At 42.4% G+C, this 21,636-nt stretch overlaps 1 protein-coding gene across 1 annotated transcript in view; it reads right to left on the reverse strand.

Moving 5' to 3' along the window:
• Nucleotides 1-21,636, reverse strand: part of LOC124720206 — a 209,286-nt gene that overhangs the window by 161,079 nt on the left and 26,571 nt on the right. Inside the window, exons 6-7 of the mRNA XM_047245529.1 lie at nt 11,948-12,280; nt 4,837-5,015 (exon numbers count right to left, since the gene is read on the reverse strand). Coding sequence (XP_047101485.1) covers nt 4,837-5,015; nt 11,948-12,280 — 512 coding nt within the window. The remainder of the gene's footprint in view (nt 1-4,836; nt 5,016-11,947; nt 12,281-21,636) is intronic.

The following is a 21,636-nucleotide window of genomic DNA, read 5'->3' on the forward strand; positions in this document are numbered from 1 at the left end:
TATCTGTGCCAGTATTACATTGGTGAAAGTAGAACTTTATAAATGTTGGTTGGGAACATGTACAATTGTTCACACAAAGTTTCAACAAAATCCATAATCAGAGAGTCTACATGGACAAGGAAAAATAATTCCCGGATTTTTCCTGGATTCCCCGGTTGAAAATACACTTTCTCCCAGATGAAAATACACTTTTTCCGTATTAAGTGACAGTATATTTTTTCTCGGCACTTATCAATCCTTTTATGGTTTATTGTTTTATACACCAGCTTAGAATTTCCCGGCACTTTAGAAAATGAAACTCAGGGGAAAAAAACACGTTTTGGAAAGATCTTTGATGTGCAGCAACATATATACTGCATATTTCCATGTTACGAAGGTAAAATTCGAATTCCACCAAACACTGCATGTTACTTTCCGAAGCATTAAAATCGAGACTGCGACGCGCTTTTGTAAGGCAGTCACAGCTCGTGTCACCTGATCTCGCCAGCTGATGACAGCATTTGACACGTGACGTAGTCGGCCAATAGCAAGATCTCTTTTAAGTTGCGCAAACACACAAATAAGAAAAATTAATGGCTTAAATGAATGTACAATTGTTGCTACAAGAAAAGCAAAGCTATCACATATAATATTGGTCTCTAAGATTAATAAGCTGCAAGAGAAGCTAAGCTTCCACATATATTGTTGATCTTATTTGCATGTCATACATCACATAAATGTCCCAGTAAAATTTTTTAATAACGACATAAATGTCTGATCTTCTGGGCTCGAAATTCTTCATATGGTCGTTGACGAAGAGTTGATTTTTAAATGAGAGTCAAACGCTCTGTGATTTAAGAAATTCGTCGTACACTCTCTCACATAGTTTATCTTACATAAAAGGAAATTTACTTTGAAAGTAATGCTTTTCAAAGCAATATTTTTCCATGACCTATTAGAAAGGTACGTTTCAGCAGTTGCCAGAGAGCGCCAGATAACAGGTGTCACTGCACTTGCGCAGCTACGATGACGCAGGAAGCCCGCATGTTCGTACGTGTGAAACATTAAAAGATCTTGCATTAAAACGAATCTAATGTAAAAAACTGTCACGTCACGCTCATTGGAGTCAATTTGTTGTTAAGAAGCACTGCACAGTCTTCCTAAAGCCTTTGACACACTTTGCTGTTGGCAGACTTGTATAAGCACTGTGTTTCGTTGTTGTATATGGCGCATTATCTTTGCGACTTAAGTTTTATTTTCGTTTTTTCTCTCGTTCATGTTTTGTGGCTGCAGTATTCTTCTGCAGAAGCTGGATACAGTAAATTTTTTTTGTTAGAGTATTGGTTCTTACCAGTCAAAATCACAAAAATTTTAACTGAAAACTAAAATAATGAAAAATTCCTGGAACTCAAAAAGATTCCCGGGTTTTTCCCGGTTTTCTCCCAGATGAAAAAATTCCCGGGTTTTTCCTGGATGTCCCGGGTCGAAGACACCTGATAATGGTCATGTGGGAACTTTTTTCGCACTTAGGCCGCTTGGCATGGAATGGCTCTATCATCAAAAATCCCCAACAGAACAGTGACACACTAGTGTATTGCAGAAGGTCTTCACAAGCACACTCTTTCCCCTACTTTCTGTCGTCTATCGAGACCTTCGGGATTAATTCAGTGTAGATCTTTCGAGTTGCCACATCCTCACTGATAATGATACGTACTGTCATCTTATCGATGCCAACTGCATCCGTGACCGGGTGCGTACTCAAACGACGGTCTGGATTTGGCACTTCGTGCACACACTGCACATTATTGTCAATTCTTACATCAGTGGCTGTCCAGCACGAGGCTCGTCCTCCACACTCACTCCTTGTGCCACACTCGCATCCTCTAACACTCTGAAGTCGCGCTTAACGTTCCTGGCCCTATTTGTCCGGTCCGACAGAGAATCTGATGGCCTAGCACTGTTTGATCATTTACTGCATTTTGTGCTCGCACCAAGTCACTCGACAGGGTTGCTCTAAAAACACAATCTCGCCTGACGCGACTGCCGGCAGCAGTGATCACGACAAGACCGGGATCTGCACAGCCACTACTCAGGGGAAAGACTACCGTGTTCGCTGTTTCACTCCGCCACACCGTTCTGCATCTTGTATTGGTTGTTACCTATCTCGTTTCTTAGGTAACTGAAAAATCGTGGAATCTTACGCGGTATATTGTGGTAGGACCACACTCTCACCACGTGTTTGTAATTGAGAATAATACGAGTAGTTCCAGCACAATTTCAGCAAGACTTATTTATTAGTAGCTGCTGAACCATTACACACTGCAGGTCTCATTTGTCTAGGGGTTCTCGAAGTTTTGTCTGCAAAATTAATCATTCCAACAAGCACGGCCTCGGTTTTCTTCTCGTTTGAAATAAACACTACCGGATCCGAAATACTTTCAGCTAAAAATTATATTTATTCGTACTTTTTTTTTTAGTAACTACAACATTTTCACTATGTACATTGATACTCTAAATGCATTATACTGCACTTGTCACAAAAACATGTCCATCTCCCTCCAATACCGACAAAGAAGTGGCGGGCAAGCCAAAATGTGCCCGGAAGTTGCAGACATTCCTGCATTCCACATTCTTTGTTCTACTGACCTTAATGAACTCCAAAGATACATATAAATTGTTGTTGTTGTGGTCTTCAGTCCTGAGACTGGTTTGATGCAGCTCTCCATGCTACTCTATCCTGTGCAAGCTTCTTCATCTCCCAGTACCTACTGCAACCTACATCCATAAATATACAACATTTAACATCTCAAACGAATCCATTATTTATCATAAAAGAAAATATTCATAATGAAATAAATTAAACACATTTTCTGGCAACATGTTGAAATTACCTTAACTCTTTACTGTGGGCATCGTAGTTTTCGCACGAGATAAACTTCATCTCAGACAATTAATTACATTACAATCTGCAGCAGCAATCTGAACAGCCGTTGGCACCACAGTAACACGACGAACTGTCACAAATCTGTTACTTCGAGGACAGCTCCAAACCACATGCCCTGTAGCACGTATTCCACCGATCACAAATCACCGCCATCTGTGACTTCGGCGATGTCGAACGAGAGCTCGTCGGAGGGCGAGGTGGAAGTCTGCTTGTGTTTTCTCATGATAGTCAGTTCTGTCTCAGTGCCAGTGATGGCTCTGTGTTGTTTACCTGCACCCAACCTGTCCGCACGCTAAACACACTGGACCTCCCCCCGGAGTTACGGTCAGGGGTGCGATTTCGTATAATGGCACGAGCACTCTTGTGGCTATCCTGTGCATCCTGACTGCAAATTTGTAAATCAGTGTCGTGATTTGACCTGCCGAGCTGCCATTCGCGGACAGCATTTAAGGGGGTGTTTTCCGACACGATAACGCTCGCCAACGACCACTGTCGTACACAGACACGCTCTACAGGGTGTCGACGTGCTGCCTCGGCCTGCTCGATCACAAGATCGGCCTCCAATCGAGCACATATCGGACACCATCGGACGACAACTCTACCATTGCTATATTGAAATATCAGCTGCAACAGGCAGAGAACTCCATCCCACAGACAGACATCTGGCACTTGTACAACACAGAACTGCACGTTCGCACGCATCCATTCGTTGTTTCGGCAGTTTTTACACCGGTTATTAATTTATCAGCATTTCACATTTGCAATTGCTTATCTCGCATTTACATTGAGCTGGGAGGCGGCTGATATAGCGGCCAAGGCTGCAGTCTCTTCTTCGGCCAGCTATTCGCACGATTCCCTTCGCCGATCTACGTAGTGTTTTATGTCGTCGTGTTGCTCTTTTATGGCACACACATTGGTCGACACTTCCCAGTAATAAATTGCAGGACGTGAAAGCTCTTCCCTGTGCTCGGACCTCTTCTTCCTGAACTCGTTGTCGGGAGAAGGTAATTTTAACTAGACTCTGGATAGGGCACTGTCTTTTTAGCCGTCGACATCTTTTAAGTGGTGATCCTCCCCCGCTTTGTTCCCATTGATCTCAACTGTGGACTTTGAGACACCTTTTACTTGAGTGCCCATATTTTAATCCGTTACGCACCCGTCTACAGCTGTCGCCTGATATATCATCGATCTTAGCAGATGACACGCACTCAGCCGACAGCGTTCTCAAGTTTATTAGTGCCAGTGAAATGACGTCAGTCATTTGAAGCTTTTTTTGGGGACAACCAACCCCTTTCTGTAGTGGATTTTTAAGCCTTCCTTCTGCTTTTAGTTTCTCCAATTTTATGACTTTCGTTCCCATTGCTGCTGGTTTCCAGTTTCGTTTTTTTACCTTTTCCTAAGTCACGGACCGGGTGCTAATGACCGTAGCAGAACTGTGATCTTGCAATGCCAATCACTTACACGTGTTACCTAGACAAATGTATTCCCAAAATTTCATTACTCTACAACAATTATTTTTCGGTGTTGCAATATTTTTCCCACCAGTGTATCTCTTAGCATAGGTAAAGCATTCCCTTATTGGAAGTACAACACCAAACCCATCAATACACGCATTACATGTCAGTGTATTCAAAGAGGTCAGAGCACAGTCAAAGATGTCGATGCGAGCACTAAAGTGGGCGAAGTGACGTCATGAACGGCAGCCACAGTATGTAATGCCACAGCAGGAGGTCACCAGCAGTAATTCCACTAAACAACAGCCAGGAAATCTTGGGTCAAAAGCACTTGGTAATTTTAACCACTCCATGTTGAAAGCTCAGTTAACATTCCATTGTTTTACCAGCAATACGCGTGGAATAAGAGGAGGAACTGGTGGCACATTCAGCCACTTTGTTATCGGTCACGGGACTCACCGAGCATCCAGTAGTTGCGGTATGCGCCATTACTGTCTCCGCTTTCCGGCGGCACTTTGACGAAGCACTTGTAGGACGACAGGATGCAGCGTATTGAGTTCTGGCAGATCATCTTCTTGCGTCTGAAGTAGGGGTAGCGGTTCGAGATGTAGGCGTAGATCTCCGACACTGTCGATCTCCTGCCAGACAAAAAAAAGCATACGTCACAATTCAGACAATACAAAGGATATCCCAGAGTCTGAACTACGGGCCGAGTGTACATTTTGGCACCTTGACTACAAGTCCCTGTACCTCTTTTGTACAACTAGAGGCATAAATAGCAGTTGTGTAAATTTTCCTGCTTTAAAGTTGATGAAAAACACTGTTGCCAAAATTGTATATTCTTATATTTTTATTTATTTACAATATTGAGGATCATGGCATTATACACTCTGCTACCTTGGGGGCAAAATATTACATTGTGGACAACACAAGGGGGACATAAAAAACTGGCCGGGTGCCAGGAGCACTCGTGCTCTGGGGGTTCTGTACAGACTTAAATTTGGTATGTAGAGTATTCATCCTTCTGGGAATCAACAATATTGACATTTTTTTCCTAGCGTTGACAGGGATACTGGCTATATACCGGTCCCAGGGTTTCTAAGACTTTCAAGAATGTTTTAGTTTCAAGTTTGACACCCAATAACAACGGACAAAAAATATTTTTTGTGTGATATAATTACAAATTAACAATTTTCTGATTTTTCCCCCTTTATTTGTGCTGTGAAACCTTGCTTCTTGCCAAATTTCATCATTCTACGTCAACAGGAAGTAGCCTCCAGGTTGATGAGTTAATTTGAGACTATCAAAATATGTGACGAAATGGCCATATCTTTTAATTGCACTGACTTGGAAGCTAAGCTAACATTTATTACATCATCAACCAACCATAGACTTTAGAATCTAATATAAACTTCAACTTGATACATCTACTCGTTCCCGAGAGAAGGGGGTCTCGACAGATGTACGGACAGACGGTCAATTAGTCTGACAACAAATGACAAAAGTGACATAATTAGGACTTTATAATGAAAAGTATAGTTGCCACTTACCATATAGCGGAGATGCCGAGTCACAGGAAGGCACGACAAAAGACTGCCACACAATTGGTTTCGGCAAATAAGGCCTCTGTCAAAATTAGACACCGTACACACACGAACACACTCACACAAATGCAACTCGTACACACACGGCCAGATCACAGTCTCTGGCACCTGGAGCCAGACTGCAAGTGGCAGGGCTTATGGGCGAGGCAACTGGATGGAGATGAGGAGGAGGCTGGGGTGGGAAGGAGGAGAAGGGATAGCAGGGTAGGGGTGGGGGACAGTAAAGTGGTGCTGGGAGCGTGCAGCAGGGGCAAGGTGGAGAGTGGGCAGCTAGGTGCATCGGGAGGTTGAAGGGAGGGCAGACAGAGGGAGGGAGCTGAGAGACAGTGCAAAGGGAGAGAAGTAAAAATGCTGGGTGTGTTGGTGGAGTCAGGGTTGCGTAGTGTTAGAATGGGAACAGGGAAGGGGCTAGATGGGTAAGGACAATGACTAACGAAGGTTGAGACCGGGAGGGTTATCGGAACATAGGATACATTCCCGGAAGAGTTCCCACTACCTCTCGCCGTGCCCTGAAATGAGAAGTGTCATGCCCACTATCCTTCCCACCCCTCCTACCGTGGTATTCTGCCGTCCACCGAATCTACACAATATACTCGTCCATCCTTACACAATCCGTCCTCCCAATTCCTTACCTCACGGCTCATACCCCTGTAATAGACCAAGATGCAAGACCAGTCCCATACATCCTCCTACCACCACCTACTCCGGTCCGGTCACTAACATTATCTATCACATCAAAGGCAGGGCTACCTGTGAAACCAGTCATGCGATCTACAAGCTAAGCTGCAACAACTGTGCAGCATTCAACATGAACATGAGAACCAACACGCTGCCTGTCCACATAAACGGGGGTAGGACGTCAAACGGGCCGACTTGGAGCAGGGAAGGCACCATAGGATATTTTAATTTCCACTGCCTATACTTTTACAAATAAATTCATAAAACTGTCAGCATGGCCAGGAAGGATTCAGGATTCACACTCATGGCAGTGGAAGTTCAAAAACATAACAATTTTTTTACACATGGGAAACTTCCATCATTTTTTCTTACTATTGGCTGCATTTGTTACAATAGGTACATTTGTCCTCATAAGTAACAGAGATTCTTAGATGAATTTTGCACAGCATACAAACCATACTTAAAGGCGTAAGAAACTCCAGAATTTTTTTAATTTCAGAAAAAAATGAATGAGCTGTTACATTTTAAACTTCATATTTAGAAAAAACTCAAAATTTTGTAGTTAATTATCTCAATTTTTACCACAGTTTTTAATAGATTTGGAAAATTCTAGAGTTTCGCTTTAAGAAGTTTGTGTTTAATAAGCTATGCAAAATTCATCGCAGACTCTCTCTTACTTATGAAGAAATATGTACCTACGGCAACAAATGCGGCCAATAGCAAGTAAAAAAATGATGAAATTTCACATGTAAAAAAATTATTTTGTTATGTTTTTGAACTTCCACTGCTATATGCACGAATCCTGAATCTTTCCTGGTCATGCTGACCAAGTTCTATGAATTTATTTGTAAAAGTACAGACAGCGGAAATTAAACTGTCCTGTGGTGCCTCTCCTACTCCAAGTCAGCCCGTTTGATGTCCTGTCCCCCTTAATGGCCACCCAAAAACTGTGGCCAACAAACAACTGGACCATCCCGTTGCTGAGCATGCTGGCCAACATGACGTCCTTAATTTCAAAGACTGATTCACAGCCTATGCCACCTGGATCCTTCCCACCAACACCAGCTTTTCTGAATTACACTGGTGGGACCTCTCCCTGAAATACATCCTACACTGCCGTAACCCTCCTGGCTTCAACCTTCGTTAGTCATTGTCCTCATCCGTCCAGCCCCTTCCCTATTCCCATTCCAGCACTACACAGCCTTCATTCTACTAACGCACCCAGTCCTTTTACTTCTCTCCTTTTCCACAAACTCTGCCCCACCCCCCCTCTCCCCTGCGCACCCTCTAACCTCCTGACTGCACCTAGCTGCCCCAGTCACCATCTCATTCCTGTACGCTCCCAGCAACACTTTATTGTCCCCCCCCTCCTTCCCTGCTATCCCTCCCCCTCCCCCCCTCCCCCTCCGTGCCCCAGCCTCCCCCTCACCCCCACCCAGTTGTTTCTCCCACAATGTCCTGCTGCTCGCAATCTCACTCCAGCTGCCAGAGACTGTGATCGTGTGTGTGAGTTGCATTTGCATGCGTGTGTGTACGATGTCTAATTTTGACAAAGGCCTCGTCGGCCGAAAGCTAACTGTGTGACAGTCTTTTCGTTGTGCCTTTCTATGACTCAGCAGCTCATTATATTGCTACATTCCATCCTGGATTTTCCATTGTTTGATAATCACTACTTTACCGTTTTTAGATTTTTTGCCTTTGATTATACTGTGAAACGTCCTAGGCCAGTTAAGCACCCTACAGGTTTTGATAAGTGAGTTTGCAAGTAATCAAAATGTGTCACATAAATGACTAAATGTTTTGGCTGCGCTGACTTAGATGCTTATGTTTTTTATGCTGCCAAGGGACCATACGTCTTAGTATGTGGCAAGTTTCAACTTCATGCATCTTCTCATTCCAGACAAAAAGGGTTTTTTAACAAACGGACAAACAGACGGACAAACAGATGGACAGCAAAGTGACCCTACAACGGTTCCATTTTTACCAATTGAAGTACAGGGCTCTAAAAGTAGATTAGGGCAGGTAAATAGCAGATTGCTGGGAAAGAAAAGTCTGTTAGCACTCAAAGTGCTCTTAACTAGAAAATTCTGACAACGTATGTTTGGAACACAGCATTGTATTGTAGTGAGTCATGGAGTGTGATAAACTCAGAAGAGAAGAGAATCAAAGCATTTGAGATGCGGATGTTGAAAAATTTGGAGACTGTCATGGAGCAGTGGGTATCTTCAGAAACTGTGAAAAAGGGAACAGAGAAGACTATCAACAAGAAACGTCATGATAATAAGGCACTGGGTACAACAGGCAGCTGTAGAGAATAAAAACTGTAGGAGAAGACACACATTGAAATGCATCCAAAAAATAATTAGGGACAGTGAATGGAGGTGCTACTCTGAGACAAAGAGGGCAGGACAAGAGATGAATTTGGGTTGGACCACTTCAAAACATGCATATATTATTGATGCGAAAAAAGAACAAAACACACACACACACACACACACACACACACACACACACACACACACACACACACAGAGAGAGAGAGAGAGAGAGAGAGAGAGAGAGAACATGCGAGTCGAAGGAATGAGTCACAGTTTCTTCGTTGTGGAAGGCTTTAGTATATAGCATGCCCGTAATTAGAGTTCCAGTTTCAAAATGCTGTAGAAAGAGAACCACTACTCAGAATGAAGTCAAATTTGAACATCATAGTATTGATGCAGAAAAAAAACAAAGAGAGAGAGATAGAGAGAGAGAGAGAGAGAGAGAGAGAGAGAGAGAGAGAAGAATAATAGATGGCACTGTAAGTGTCACAATAACCACAGCATAATGGCCGTTCCTCAGTTTGCCACCGAGATGCCCCACGTGACGCTCCATGATGGACAATGCACTGCTGGTAAGGATCTTTCACAAGAATGGGGACTGTGTGTCACTAGCCCTACAGAAGTTCTGGAGACTCAATGGTAGCAAAAAAGGCATTGTTCTGCTGTCTTGTAAGGTTCTGGAGAAAATGATCACGTTTATGCAAGACTGCACACCTCTGCACGTTGCACAGCTAGTGAATAGGCTGCTGCAGAGGCATTTATAAAATACTAGAATTATCAGCTGTCATTTCCCTACAAGCTGGCCATCCAGATCACCTGACTTACCGGACTTCCTTCTCATCCCATCTGGTAAGTCTCCCCCGACCCGGGGTTCTGGGTGACTTTTCTGAACCGTACTCCTTTCTCTAAACATCTGCAGACCTTTTCCTTCCACCTTCTTCCTTCCCCTTGAACTCTTCTGCCAGAAGAAGGGGCCACTGACTCTGAAAGCTTGTAAAAGTTGAACCCTTTCGTGCATGTGTCTCCTGTCATCACTTGGTGAGTAGATTTCTTATCTATCCATTTACATTATATAATCACAGATGGTGTCGTACGCAACTCAAACCGTAGTTGCCATATTGCTATGCATCTGTCATTTGTAACCAATCCCAACCGTGTTAAAATTTTCATTTTCATCATCGTCATCATCATTTTGTAATTATTATATTCCCCCACCTTTCCCCCTGCATCAGCAACATGCTGTTCAAACGTGATGTCATTCTGAGCAGTGCTTTTCTTTCTACAGCATTTTGAAACTGGAACTTTAATTATGAACACCCAGTATATTTTACAGTGTGTTGGTTAGTAAATTTATGAAGAAGAATACTAAAAGTTAATGAAACACAAATAAAATTTGTGAGAGAGTATAGCAATAAACAACAGATGACAGAGAAAGGTTCTCATCTCCTGAGAGGAACTTCTGTACAGAATGTGAGGATTGAGTCACAAGAAAGCACTCCAACCTGTATTTCAAAACTTGGAGTTTATCATCCAATATTTTCAAGTTCTGCTGAAAGCCTATTGAAAACAAAACCTGCTGACTAGCGAATAGCTTTCTGTACTATGTCAAGGATTTGTTATCCAGGGGCAATCAGCTTTCAGTCTGTTTATCTATGAATGTACAGTTTCTTCTGAATGAGTAGATATTCTCAACAACAAAGCCCATGATGGAGTATATATATCTGCAGAAATAGCAGAATTACAATTCTGAAACACCGTAATAATGGTCTACACAGATTTTGCCTACTGACACCAGTGATCTGTGCGACCACTCCTTCCCGGGGTAAAATTGTTTGATTGATGAATGCATAGAGCTGCTTCAAAATGTAACACCTCATAATAAAAGCGAATGAAGCGAAGTAAACACACACTTGTGTTTAAATGCTGGAAAAACTGGAGATCATTCCTATAATGACAAAAGCAGTATTCAGTTTCTGCACAAGATCTGGAATGTGATACCTCCAAGAAAGCCTCCTGTCCACCTTAAGTCAATTTAATATATCTAAAAACAAAGAGGATGTGACTTACCAAACTAAAGTGCTGGCAGGTCAATAGACACACAAACAAACACAAACATACACACAAAATTCAAGCTTTCGCAACCAATGGTTGCTTCGTCAGGAAAGAGGGAAGGAGAGGAAAAGACGAAAGGATGTGGGTTTTAAGGGAGAGGGTAAGGAGTCATTCCAATCCCGGGAGTGGAAAGACTTACCTTAGGGGGAAAAATGGACGGGTACACACACACACACACACACACACACACACACACACACACACACACACACACACACACACACACACACACACACACGCATCCGCACATACACAGACACAAGCAGACAGAGTTTGGGGGGGGGGGGGGGGGAGAAGAAGAGAATGAGTGCATCTCAGATGTGGAGGTACAGAAGGGTGCTGAAAATTACGTAGACTGATAGGATAAGAAATGAGGAGTTTCTCTGCAGAACTGGTGAGGAAAGAAACGTGTGAACAAAAGGGACAAAAAGAAAGGAAGGATGATAGGACACATATTACACAATATCGCGAAGAAAGCTGCTCGATACTGCAAGGACCCATAGATGATAAAACTGGAAGGGAAGATTGAGAAGGGGACATTCCAAACAAATAACTGAAGATGTCGGGTGAACGTGCTCCTCCGAGATGAAGAATTTGGTGCAGGAGATGAGGTCATAGCAACTGCATTGTGTGGTCAGAAGACTGAAAAAAAACTTTATTGTAGCCGATAACGTTAGGTACAGCAATTATGACGATACGAATGATGAGGTTAGCTGAGAGTGAAACAAATGCAGTAATACATCAAATCAAACTTAATGACTCATGACCAAAACAACATCTACATATATAACGACATCTACCATGTGATGGTGTGTACTTCAATCACGGAACTTAACACACTGCAGCAGAGCTACCAACCTGTGCGGTGACTGTGCTATTGCCATTGCAATGAGCACCTTGTAGGAGTACGGCGGCCTATCGTCGGCAGTACGGGCGGTGTCAGTGTCACCGAGGAGACGCTCCTCGCCCGCCCCACGGGCACCACCACCGCCGGCACCGTTACCGTCGGCGGTGAAATCGGATGCGGAGGTCGGAGTACCGACGTCTACGACCGTCTGTGTCGTGTCCGTCGCTGGAATGTCATTCGCGCAATGGCCTGCGATAGGGTGCGACGAGCTGGGGGCAGACTGGCCAGTGCCGCCAACCTCACAGGCCGACACATCGGTTGAGGTTGTGGCGGCATTACTGTTCCTGTAGGACAAAAACAGTGTTCAATACTTAGCGTGTCGAGACATTCTCTATGTTGCTTACAGGAAGACATTCAAATGGGACTACAAAGTATATTTGGATCTGACGCCACAACAAATATGTTGACACAAGATGCAAAATGAATGGGAAACTCCAATATAGGCAGAAAAACATATGGAGTTCATCCTAAAATCAGACAGGGACTAAATATGAGATTTTTTGCACCCAATTAAGCTGAGTGATACATTACCTAACAGGTCACGGACCACAGACCATCAATCGACAAGAATTTCCGAGGATTCCTGCCCTTGCCCTGAAATGTGTTGCTGTGTTTGGAACAACGTTCATTTGTAACAAATGTGTTCAGTTACGAATATTAACAAAATGAAAACAAGGTCAAGTATGTCTGATGATTCGTTGGAGGATATACTTTGAACTGCAACTGCCAAAATGATTGTTCAAAATATCGGAAAATTATTGCCATCAAAGTGATGCCAAAGATAAAAAAAGAAAAAGTTATAAATTAGTGCAAAATAAGGAGCACAATAAAATTATTCTTTATGGCTGTACACAAATCTGGCATTATTATTATTATTTCTTTACTTTCTCAGACGTTAAGTCTGGTTAAAAATGGAAAGTGACGCGGACCTCGATCAAGCGTCACTTCCTTTTACCTGTACGGTATATGTTATATTGCATTTAGGAACTTTCGGGTAATTGAACATGTATCAATAATTACAGATTTCTGTAGTTGTATATATACGTTTGGATGTAGCTGTATTGCATTGATGTACTGGTGGATATTGTGTGGTATGACTCCTGTAGTTGATAGTATAATTGGTATAATGTCAACTTTATCCTGATGGCACATGTCCTTGACTTCCTCAGCCAGTTGGATGTATTTTTCAATTTTTTCTCCTGTTTTCTTTTGTATATTTGTTGTATTGGGTATGGATATTTCGATTAGTTGTGTTAATTTCTTCTTTTTATTGGTGAGTATGATGTCAGGTTTGTTATGTGGTGTTATTTTATCTGTTATAATGGTTCTGTTCCAGTATAATTTGTATTCATCATTCTCCAGTACATTTTTGGTGCATACTTGTATGTGGGAGCGTGTTGTTTTATTAGTTTATGTTTACTGCCAAGTTGTTGATGTATTATTTTTGCTACATTGTAATGTCTTCTGGGGTATTCTGTATTTGCTAGTATTGTACATCCGCTTGTGATGTGATCTACTGTTTCTATTTGTGGTTTGCAAAGTCTGCATTTATCTGTTGTGGTATTGGGATCTTTAATAATATGCTTGCTGTAATATCTGGTGTTTATTGTTTGATCCTGTATTGCAATCACGAATCCTTCCGTCTCACTGTATATATTGCCTTTTCTTAGCCATGTGTTGGATGCGTCTTGATCGATGTGTGGCTGTGTCAGATGATACAGGTGCTTGCCATGTAGTGTTTTCTTTTTCCAATTTACTTTCTTCATGTCTGTTGATGTTATGTGATCTAAAGGGTTGTAGAAGTGGTTATGAAATTGCAGTGGTGTAGCCGATGTATTTATATGAGTGATTGCCTTGTGTATTTTGCTAGTTTCTGCTCGTTCTAGAAAGAATTTTCTTAAATTGTCTACCTGTCCATAATGTAGGTTTTTTCTGTCGATAAATCCCCTTCCTCCTTCCTTTCTGCTTAATGTGAATCTTTCTGTTGCTGAATGTATGTGATGTATTCTATATTTGTGGCATTGTGATCGTGTAAGTGTATTGAGTGCTTCTAGGTCTGTGTTACTCCATTTCACTATTCCAAATGAGTAGGTCAATATTGGTATGGCATAGGTATTTATAGCTTTTGTCTTGTTTCTTGCTGTCAATTCTGTTTTCAGTATTTTTGTTAGCCTTTGTCTATATTTTTCTTTTAGTTCTTCTTTAATATTTGTATTATCTATTCCTATTTTTTGTCTGTATCCTAGATATTTATAGGCATCTGTTTTTTCCATCGCTTCTATGGAGTCACTGTGGTTATTCAATATGTAATCTTCTTGTTTAGTGTGTTTTCCCTTGACTATGCAATTTTTCTTACATTTGTCTGTTCCAAAAGCCATATTTATATCATTGCTGAATACTTCTGTTATCTTTAGTAATTGGTTGAGTTGTTGATTGGTTGCTGCCAGTAGTTTTAGATCATCCATATATAGCAAATGTGTGATTTTGTGTGGGTATGTTCCAGTAATATTATATCCATAACTTGTATTATTTAGCATGTTGGATAGTGGGTTCAGAGCAAGACAGAACCAGAAAGGACTTAATGAGTCTCCTTGGTATATTCCACGCTTAATCTGTATTGGCTGTGATGTGATGTTATCTGAATTTGTTTGAATATTAAGTGTGATTTTCCAGTTTTTCATTACTATGTTTAGAAACTGTATCAATTTAGGATCTACTTTGTATATTTCCAATATCTGTAGTAACCATGAGTGGGGTACACTATCAAAAGCTTTTTGGTAATCAATGTATGCGTAGTGTAGCGACCTTTGTTTAGTTTTAGCTTGATATGTCACCTCTGTATCTATTATCAGTTGCTCTTTACATCCTCGTGCTCCTTTGCCGCAGCCTTTTTGTTCTTCATTTATAATTTTGTTCTGTGCTGCACGTGTCATTAATTTCTGTTTAATGACCGAAGTTAATATTTTGTAGATTGTTGGTAGGCATGTTATGGGGCAATATTTAGCTGGGTTTGCTGTGTCTGCTTGATCTTTAGGTTTCAGATAGGTTATTCCATGTACAAGTGTATCAGGGAATGTGTATGGGTCTGCAATGTAACTGTTAAATAATTTAGTTAGATGTGAATGTGTTGCGGTGAACTTCTTTAACCAGAAATTTGCTATTTTATCATTTCCAGGGGCTTTCCAATTGTGAGTAGAATTAATTGCTTGGGTGACTTCATGTTGCAAAATTGTCACTTCAGGCATTTGTGTTATCATCTTGTATGTGTCTGTTTCTGCTTGTATCCACCGTGCATGCCTGTTATGTTGTACCGGGTTTGACCATATGTTGCTCCAGAAGTGTTCCATGTCTGTTATGTTTGGTGGATTGTTTATTTCAATGTGTGTGTTATCTATTGTCTGGTAAAATTTCTTTTGGTTTGTGTTGAATGTTTGGTTTTGTTTCCTTCTATTTTCACTTTTTTTGTACCTTCTGAGTTGTTTGGCGAATGCTTGTAATTTCTGCTTCTTTTCGTCTAATTGCTCTGTCGCTTCTTGTTGTGAGATTTTACCTAACCTTTTTCGTTTTTTTTCCGAGATTTCATTTCTTATAAATTGTGTTAGCTGTCCGATGTCTTTTCTCAGTTTTTCTATTTTGATCTGTAGCCTGTGTTGCCATGCTGGTTTTGTGGGTTTCTTCTGTGTGTTGGTTGGTTCTGATCTCTGCCTAGTGTGTATATTTAGTGTAGTGAGTGCTCCTATATATACCAGTAGTTGCAACTCTTCCATAGTTGTGTTTTCATTTATTTTGTTGTGTATGATTGTGTTGATAGTTTTTATTGTTGTTTCGACTTGTGGGTTATTTGGTGGTCTATGTAAGAATGGTCTAATGTCTGTATTTGTGTCTTTGTATTCTATATATGTTAGCTGAAATTTTTCTTCTATATCTAATATCTGTGTCACTTTGTGTTCTATTTGTGCTTGTTCTGGTGGCTGCCTTAAGATTTCGTTTTCCTCTGATTGTTTAATTGGTGCGTGTTGTTCTTTGTTTGTTTGCTCTGGGATGTTTGAGTCCATTACTGTATTTTCTTCTTCTTCTGATTGCACATTATTTTGTTCCAGTATTTGTTGTACTTGTTGTTTGATGTTATCTAATTCTGACTGGGGTATCCTGTTATTTTTGATTATTACACGGATCTGATCAGCTAGACGTTGTTCTGTTAAAAATTTTAATTCTGGGTATCTGGTAATAAATGTTGTGTATACTTGTGATCTGTATCCAGTTGTGTTGGTTTCTAGGTTTGTTGCTTGGTAATAACAGAACATGAGGTGTCGATTAACTTCATCTGACCATCTCATCCTCTGTCTTTGTTTTCCTTCTAGGGTGGTTGCAGGAAGCATATCCTGCAAAACACCTCTATTTGGATTTAAATCATTTTCCAGTTGGCTAGCAGTGTCGTTACCATTGTGGGCGGGCATAGGGTTCAAGCGTCGTCCCCGACCATGACGGCGCTTGTCCGAGGCTTCATTAGTTCTGTCCTGAACCAACTAATCACACTAAAAGGGGGGTTAGCCCTATTAGTGGTTTGTTCTTTTCGTCGCCTTTTACGACTGGCAGAACATACCGGAGGCCTATTATTATTATTATTATTATTTTCCTTAATACCGGTACACTGCCTGACATGCTGATTTGCCCAGCCCCATTCACCAAACAACACGACTCTTGCCTCGCTGAGTGCGGCCACAACCCTGCCTCGGCAGTGCTATGCCTGCCTCCGTCACCTTGCCCCGCCCCACCACACCGGCACTGTAGCAGAGGACTGGCGCCCGCCAGTGCTCGCAAAGCACCTGAGTGGGCGTGCTCTGACCTAGGTGACGGTATCGATTGTTTTTTGTGTCTCGTGGTCGGAGGGAGTTGAGTTTTAAACAGTGGTTGTGTCTGGACCCCTTACCTCGTCTAAATATTGTTCTTTCTTTCCTGTACACTGTTGGAATCACTACCGGATGGGGACAAATAACCCTGATGGGCTAATGAATCATTCTGTTCTCATCACAGTCTCCTACACTCTGTAAATCTCACTCTGTAGTGATCATAAGGCCGTTGCAGCATCCCTGAATATGGAAGTTAATAGGAATATAAAAAAAGGGAGGAAGGTTTATCTGTTTAGCAAGAGTAATAGAAGGCAGATTTCAGACTACCTAACAAATCAAAACGAAAATTTCTGTTCCGACACTGACAATGTTGAGTGTTTATGGAAAAAGTTCAAGGCAATTGTAAAATGCGTTTTAGACAGGTACGTGCCGAGTAAAACTGTGAGGGACGGGAAAAACCCATCGTGGTACAACAACAAAGTTAGGAAACTACTGGGAGAGCAAAGAGAGCTTCACTCCAAGTTTAAACACAGCCAAAACCTCTCAGACAAACAGAAGCTAAACGATGTCAAAGTTAGCGTAAGGACGGCTATGCGTGAAGCGTTCACCGAATTCGAAGGTAAAATTCTATGTACCGACTTGACAGAAAATCCTAGGAAGTTCTGGTCTTACGTTAAATCAGTAAGTGGCTCGAAACAGCATATCCAGTCACTCCGGGATGATGATGGCATTGAAACAGAGAATGATACGCGTAAAGCTGAAATACTAAACACCTTTTTCCAAAGCGGTTTCACAGAGGAAGACCGCACTGCAGTTCCTTCTCTAAATCCTCGCACATACAAAAGTATGGCTGACATCGAAATAAGTGTCCAAGGAATAGAAAAGCAACTGGAATCACTCAACAGAGGAAAGTCCACTGGAACTGACGGGATACCAATTCGATTCTACACAGAGTACGCCAAAGAACTTGCCCCCCTTCTAACAGCCGTGTACCGCAAGTCTCTAGAGGAACGGAAGGTTCCAAATGATTGGAAAAGAGCACAGGTAGTCCCAGTTTCCAAGAAGGGTCATCAAGCAGATGCGCAAAACTATAGACCTATATCTCTGACGTCGATCTGTTGTAGAATTTTAGAACATGTTTTTTGCTCGAGTATCATGTCGTTTTTGGAAACCCAGAATCTACACTGTAGGAATCAACACGGATTCCGGAAACAGTGATCGTGTGAGACCCAACTCGCTTTATTTGTTCACGAGACCCAGAAAATATTAGATACAGGCTCCCAGGCAGATGCCATTTTTCTTGACTTCCAGAAGGCGTTCGATACACTTCCGCACTGTCGCCTGATAAAGAAAGAGCCTATGGAATATCAGACCAGCTGTGTGGCTGGATTGAAGAGTTTTTAGCAAACAGAACACAGCATGTTGTTATCAATGGAGAGACGTCTACAGACGTTAACGTAACCTCTGGCGTGCCACAGGGGAGTGTTATGGGGCCTTTCTTTTCACAATATATATAAATGACCTAGTAGATAGTGCCGAAAGTTCCGTGCGGCTTTTCGCGGATGATGCTGTAGTACACAGAAAAGTTGCAGCATTAGAAAACTGTACGAAATGCAGGAAGATCTGCAGCGGATAGGCACTTGGTGCAGGGAGTGGCAACTGACCCTTAACATATACAAATGTAATGTATTGTGAATACATAGAAAGAAGGATCCTGTATTGTATGATTATATGATAGCGGAACAAACACTGGTAGCAGTTACTTCGGTAAAATATCTGGGAGTATGTGTGCGGAACAATTTGAAGTGGAATGATCATATAAAATTAATTGTTGGTAAGGCGGGTACCAGGTTGAGATTCATTGGGAGAGTCCTTAAATGTAGTCCATCAACAAAGGAGGTGGCTTACAAAACACTCTTTCGACCTATACTTGAGTATTGCTCAACAGTGTGGGGTCCGTACCAGATCGGGTTGACGGAGGAGCTAGAGAAGATCCAAAGAAGAGCGGCGCGTTTCGTCACAGGGTTATTTGGTAACCGTGATAGCGTAACGGAGATGTTTAACAAACTCAAGTGGCAGACTCTGCAAGAGAGGCGCTCTGTTTCGCGGTGTAGCTTGCTCACCAGGTTTCGAGAGGGTGTATTTCTGGATGAGGTATCGAATGTATTGCTTCCCCCTACTTATACCTCCCGAGGAGATCACGAATGTAAAATTAGAGAGATTAGAGCGCGCACGGAGGCTTTCAGACAGTCATTCTTCCCGCGAACCGTACGCGACTGGAACAGGAAAGAGAGGTAATGACAGTGGCACGTAAAGTGCCCTCCGCCACACACCGTTGGGTGGCTTGCGGAGTATAAATGTAGATGTAGATGTAAATAATGGTTGGAACATTGTACTACTTGCTCATTTCCTCAACGATAGAAATCTGCTCCTCAGTCACAGAACCATTGGAGAAATGGCATGTGTATGTGCTCATTGTTGGGAAAAGTCTCTCAACCCGCCCCAAGATGTTTTTCCTTGCTCGCCTGGACATTGTTGAGGTGGTAGATGTTGACGGCCTGCTTCCCCAGTCACCACCACCTGTGCCTGTGCAGCTTGGTCACATTGTTAGCGCCATTTCAGTATAATTGGATGTGACATTACACCTTGTCCGTGTATGGTCAGAATATCACAGAGTGGAATTTACATGTTTTGCCCACAAAAATGTTACCATCCCACATTCTGCAGCTTTGGGGTATGTTTCTAGGTGTGGCACAATTTTGCTGCCACACTGTGGTATAATTGTTTTCTGTATTGCATCAGAAATGTGCTTGCAGGGAGCTCAGAATATATACTCTATTCTGAGAGCAAACATCTGCAAGGCTGTGGTTACGCCATATCTCCACAATATCCTTTCTTCCAGGAAGGTAGGAGATGAGGTACTAGCTGAAGTAAAGCTGTGAGAATGGGTGGTGAGTTGTGCTTGTGTAGCTCAGTTGGTAGAGCATGAGCCCACATGGCAAAGGTCCCGAGTTAAAGTCTCAGTCTGGCACGCACTTTTAATCTGTCAGGAAGTTTCGTATCAGCACACACCCCACTGCACAGAGAAAATGCCGTCGGGTGGGCATTCGACCTGTCAGAGCGAATTACAACTTTGATTGTTTACATTTACCAATCGTGTGTGTGTGTGTGTGTGTGTGTGTGTGTGTGTGTGTGTGTGTGTGTAAAAAGTTACTTTGACAACCAACAGTCTCTTTTGAGTAAAATTTGTACATTGATGTGTATGTTCATCTATTGGGATGCATCTGAAATGTAGAAATGTAGCAGGTTGCCTCCAACCACTGGATCTATCCTCAAAACTACAACAGTCTGCTGAATTCTCTGGTCATTAGTAGTGTTGACCCTTGGAAATTTAGTTCACAATTCACTTTCATTTCGAATCCACATTTTCATAATTACTAACACCAAATTGATGGGCAGTGTTGAAAAGTATTACATTCATTGGTCACTGATCTCAGTTTCTTGTACAAGTGTAAAACCTGTTGTCTTGTTAGGATGTCAGCTTGCTGACATGTGGTCGCATTCCTTGTGAAGTCCTCTCTCACCTTTCTGTATTCTGTGGCTGCTGCGCCGTCAGGTGCGGCACGTTGACTTTCTCAGCGCTGCTACGGGACCCGGTGTCTGCTACACTGCTACAGCCTCTCCTATGCCTCCTCCTTTGACGATTCCTTTGATCATCAATATGGGGCTCGTACCTCTTCTCTGTTACCTCCTGGAGTCCACTTTCGCCACTTACTATGGCTGCTTAACTTCACACTACATGTAACCTTCCCAGTGGGTGTGAACCCTTCACCACCTTGGCTTTGTGAAGCGTCCCACGTTAACTTTGGCGTTCATTCGCTTCCTGAGGACACTACTCCAATCTCGGCCTGCCGCCTTCAGTTTCACGACTTTCACATACCTTTTTATACACCAACGGCTCTCCGACTGACCCTGGGGTTGGGTGTGCCTTCGTCACTGGCACCTGTGTCTTTTGACATCGGCTTATGGCACATTCCTCAGCATTTACAGTCGAGCTTTGTGCCTTGTACCAGGCCACGGAGTAAATCTGGCGACACAGCCTTCCCAATTGCGTCCTCTGCTCAGACTCACTCAGCGCTCTCCAAAGTCTCTGTGTGCTGTACACTGCTCATCCCTTAGTGCAGGGAGTCCAGGAAAACTGTCACTTGCTGACCCTCGGTGGAGCCAGTGTCATGTTTCTGTGGGTCCCTGGCCATGTCGGTCTGCCAGGAAACGAGGCTGCTACCTATTTCGACATCGTCATTTGCTAAGTGGTGCTACCCCGCCACTTCGTACGCATTGTGCCCAAATTTTAACTGTTCGCCACTTCCTGCTGGAATGCTCTTTTTTTTAACAATTTATGTTCCAGCTTGAGTTCGCTGTCTAATTTGTCAGCCATTTTCACGAATGACGCACGGGCAGTCGACTGCGTTTTATTTTTTGCCCACCGAAGCAGTTTGACGAAGGTCATTTAATTTTCAGTTTTGGATCTCCTTTTCTATATGGTGTCTCTTTTAGCCCTTTTTTCCATGTGCCAGTTTTTAGCTGTCTCCTATTCTGTCCATTGGGACTGGCCTATAGTCGTTTCCCTCCTCTCTGTGTTTGTGTTGTATAGATTTGACTTGGGTGCATATGACCCCAGTTGTTTTTTGCGCTCTAAAACTAAACTAAACTGCTGCAGCCACAGCTGTCATCTGCTTTCTGATTTCCTATGGATATTATAAAATAAAATAAAATCACCATTGTAATGG

The sequence above is a fragment of the Schistocerca piceifrons genome, chromosome 11 (assembly GCF_021461385.2).
Source record: "Schistocerca piceifrons isolate TAMUIC-IGC-003096 chromosome 11, iqSchPice1.1, whole genome shotgun sequence".
In the NCBI taxonomy this organism is placed as follows: domain Eukaryota; kingdom Metazoa; phylum Arthropoda; class Insecta; order Orthoptera; family Acrididae; genus Schistocerca; species Schistocerca piceifrons.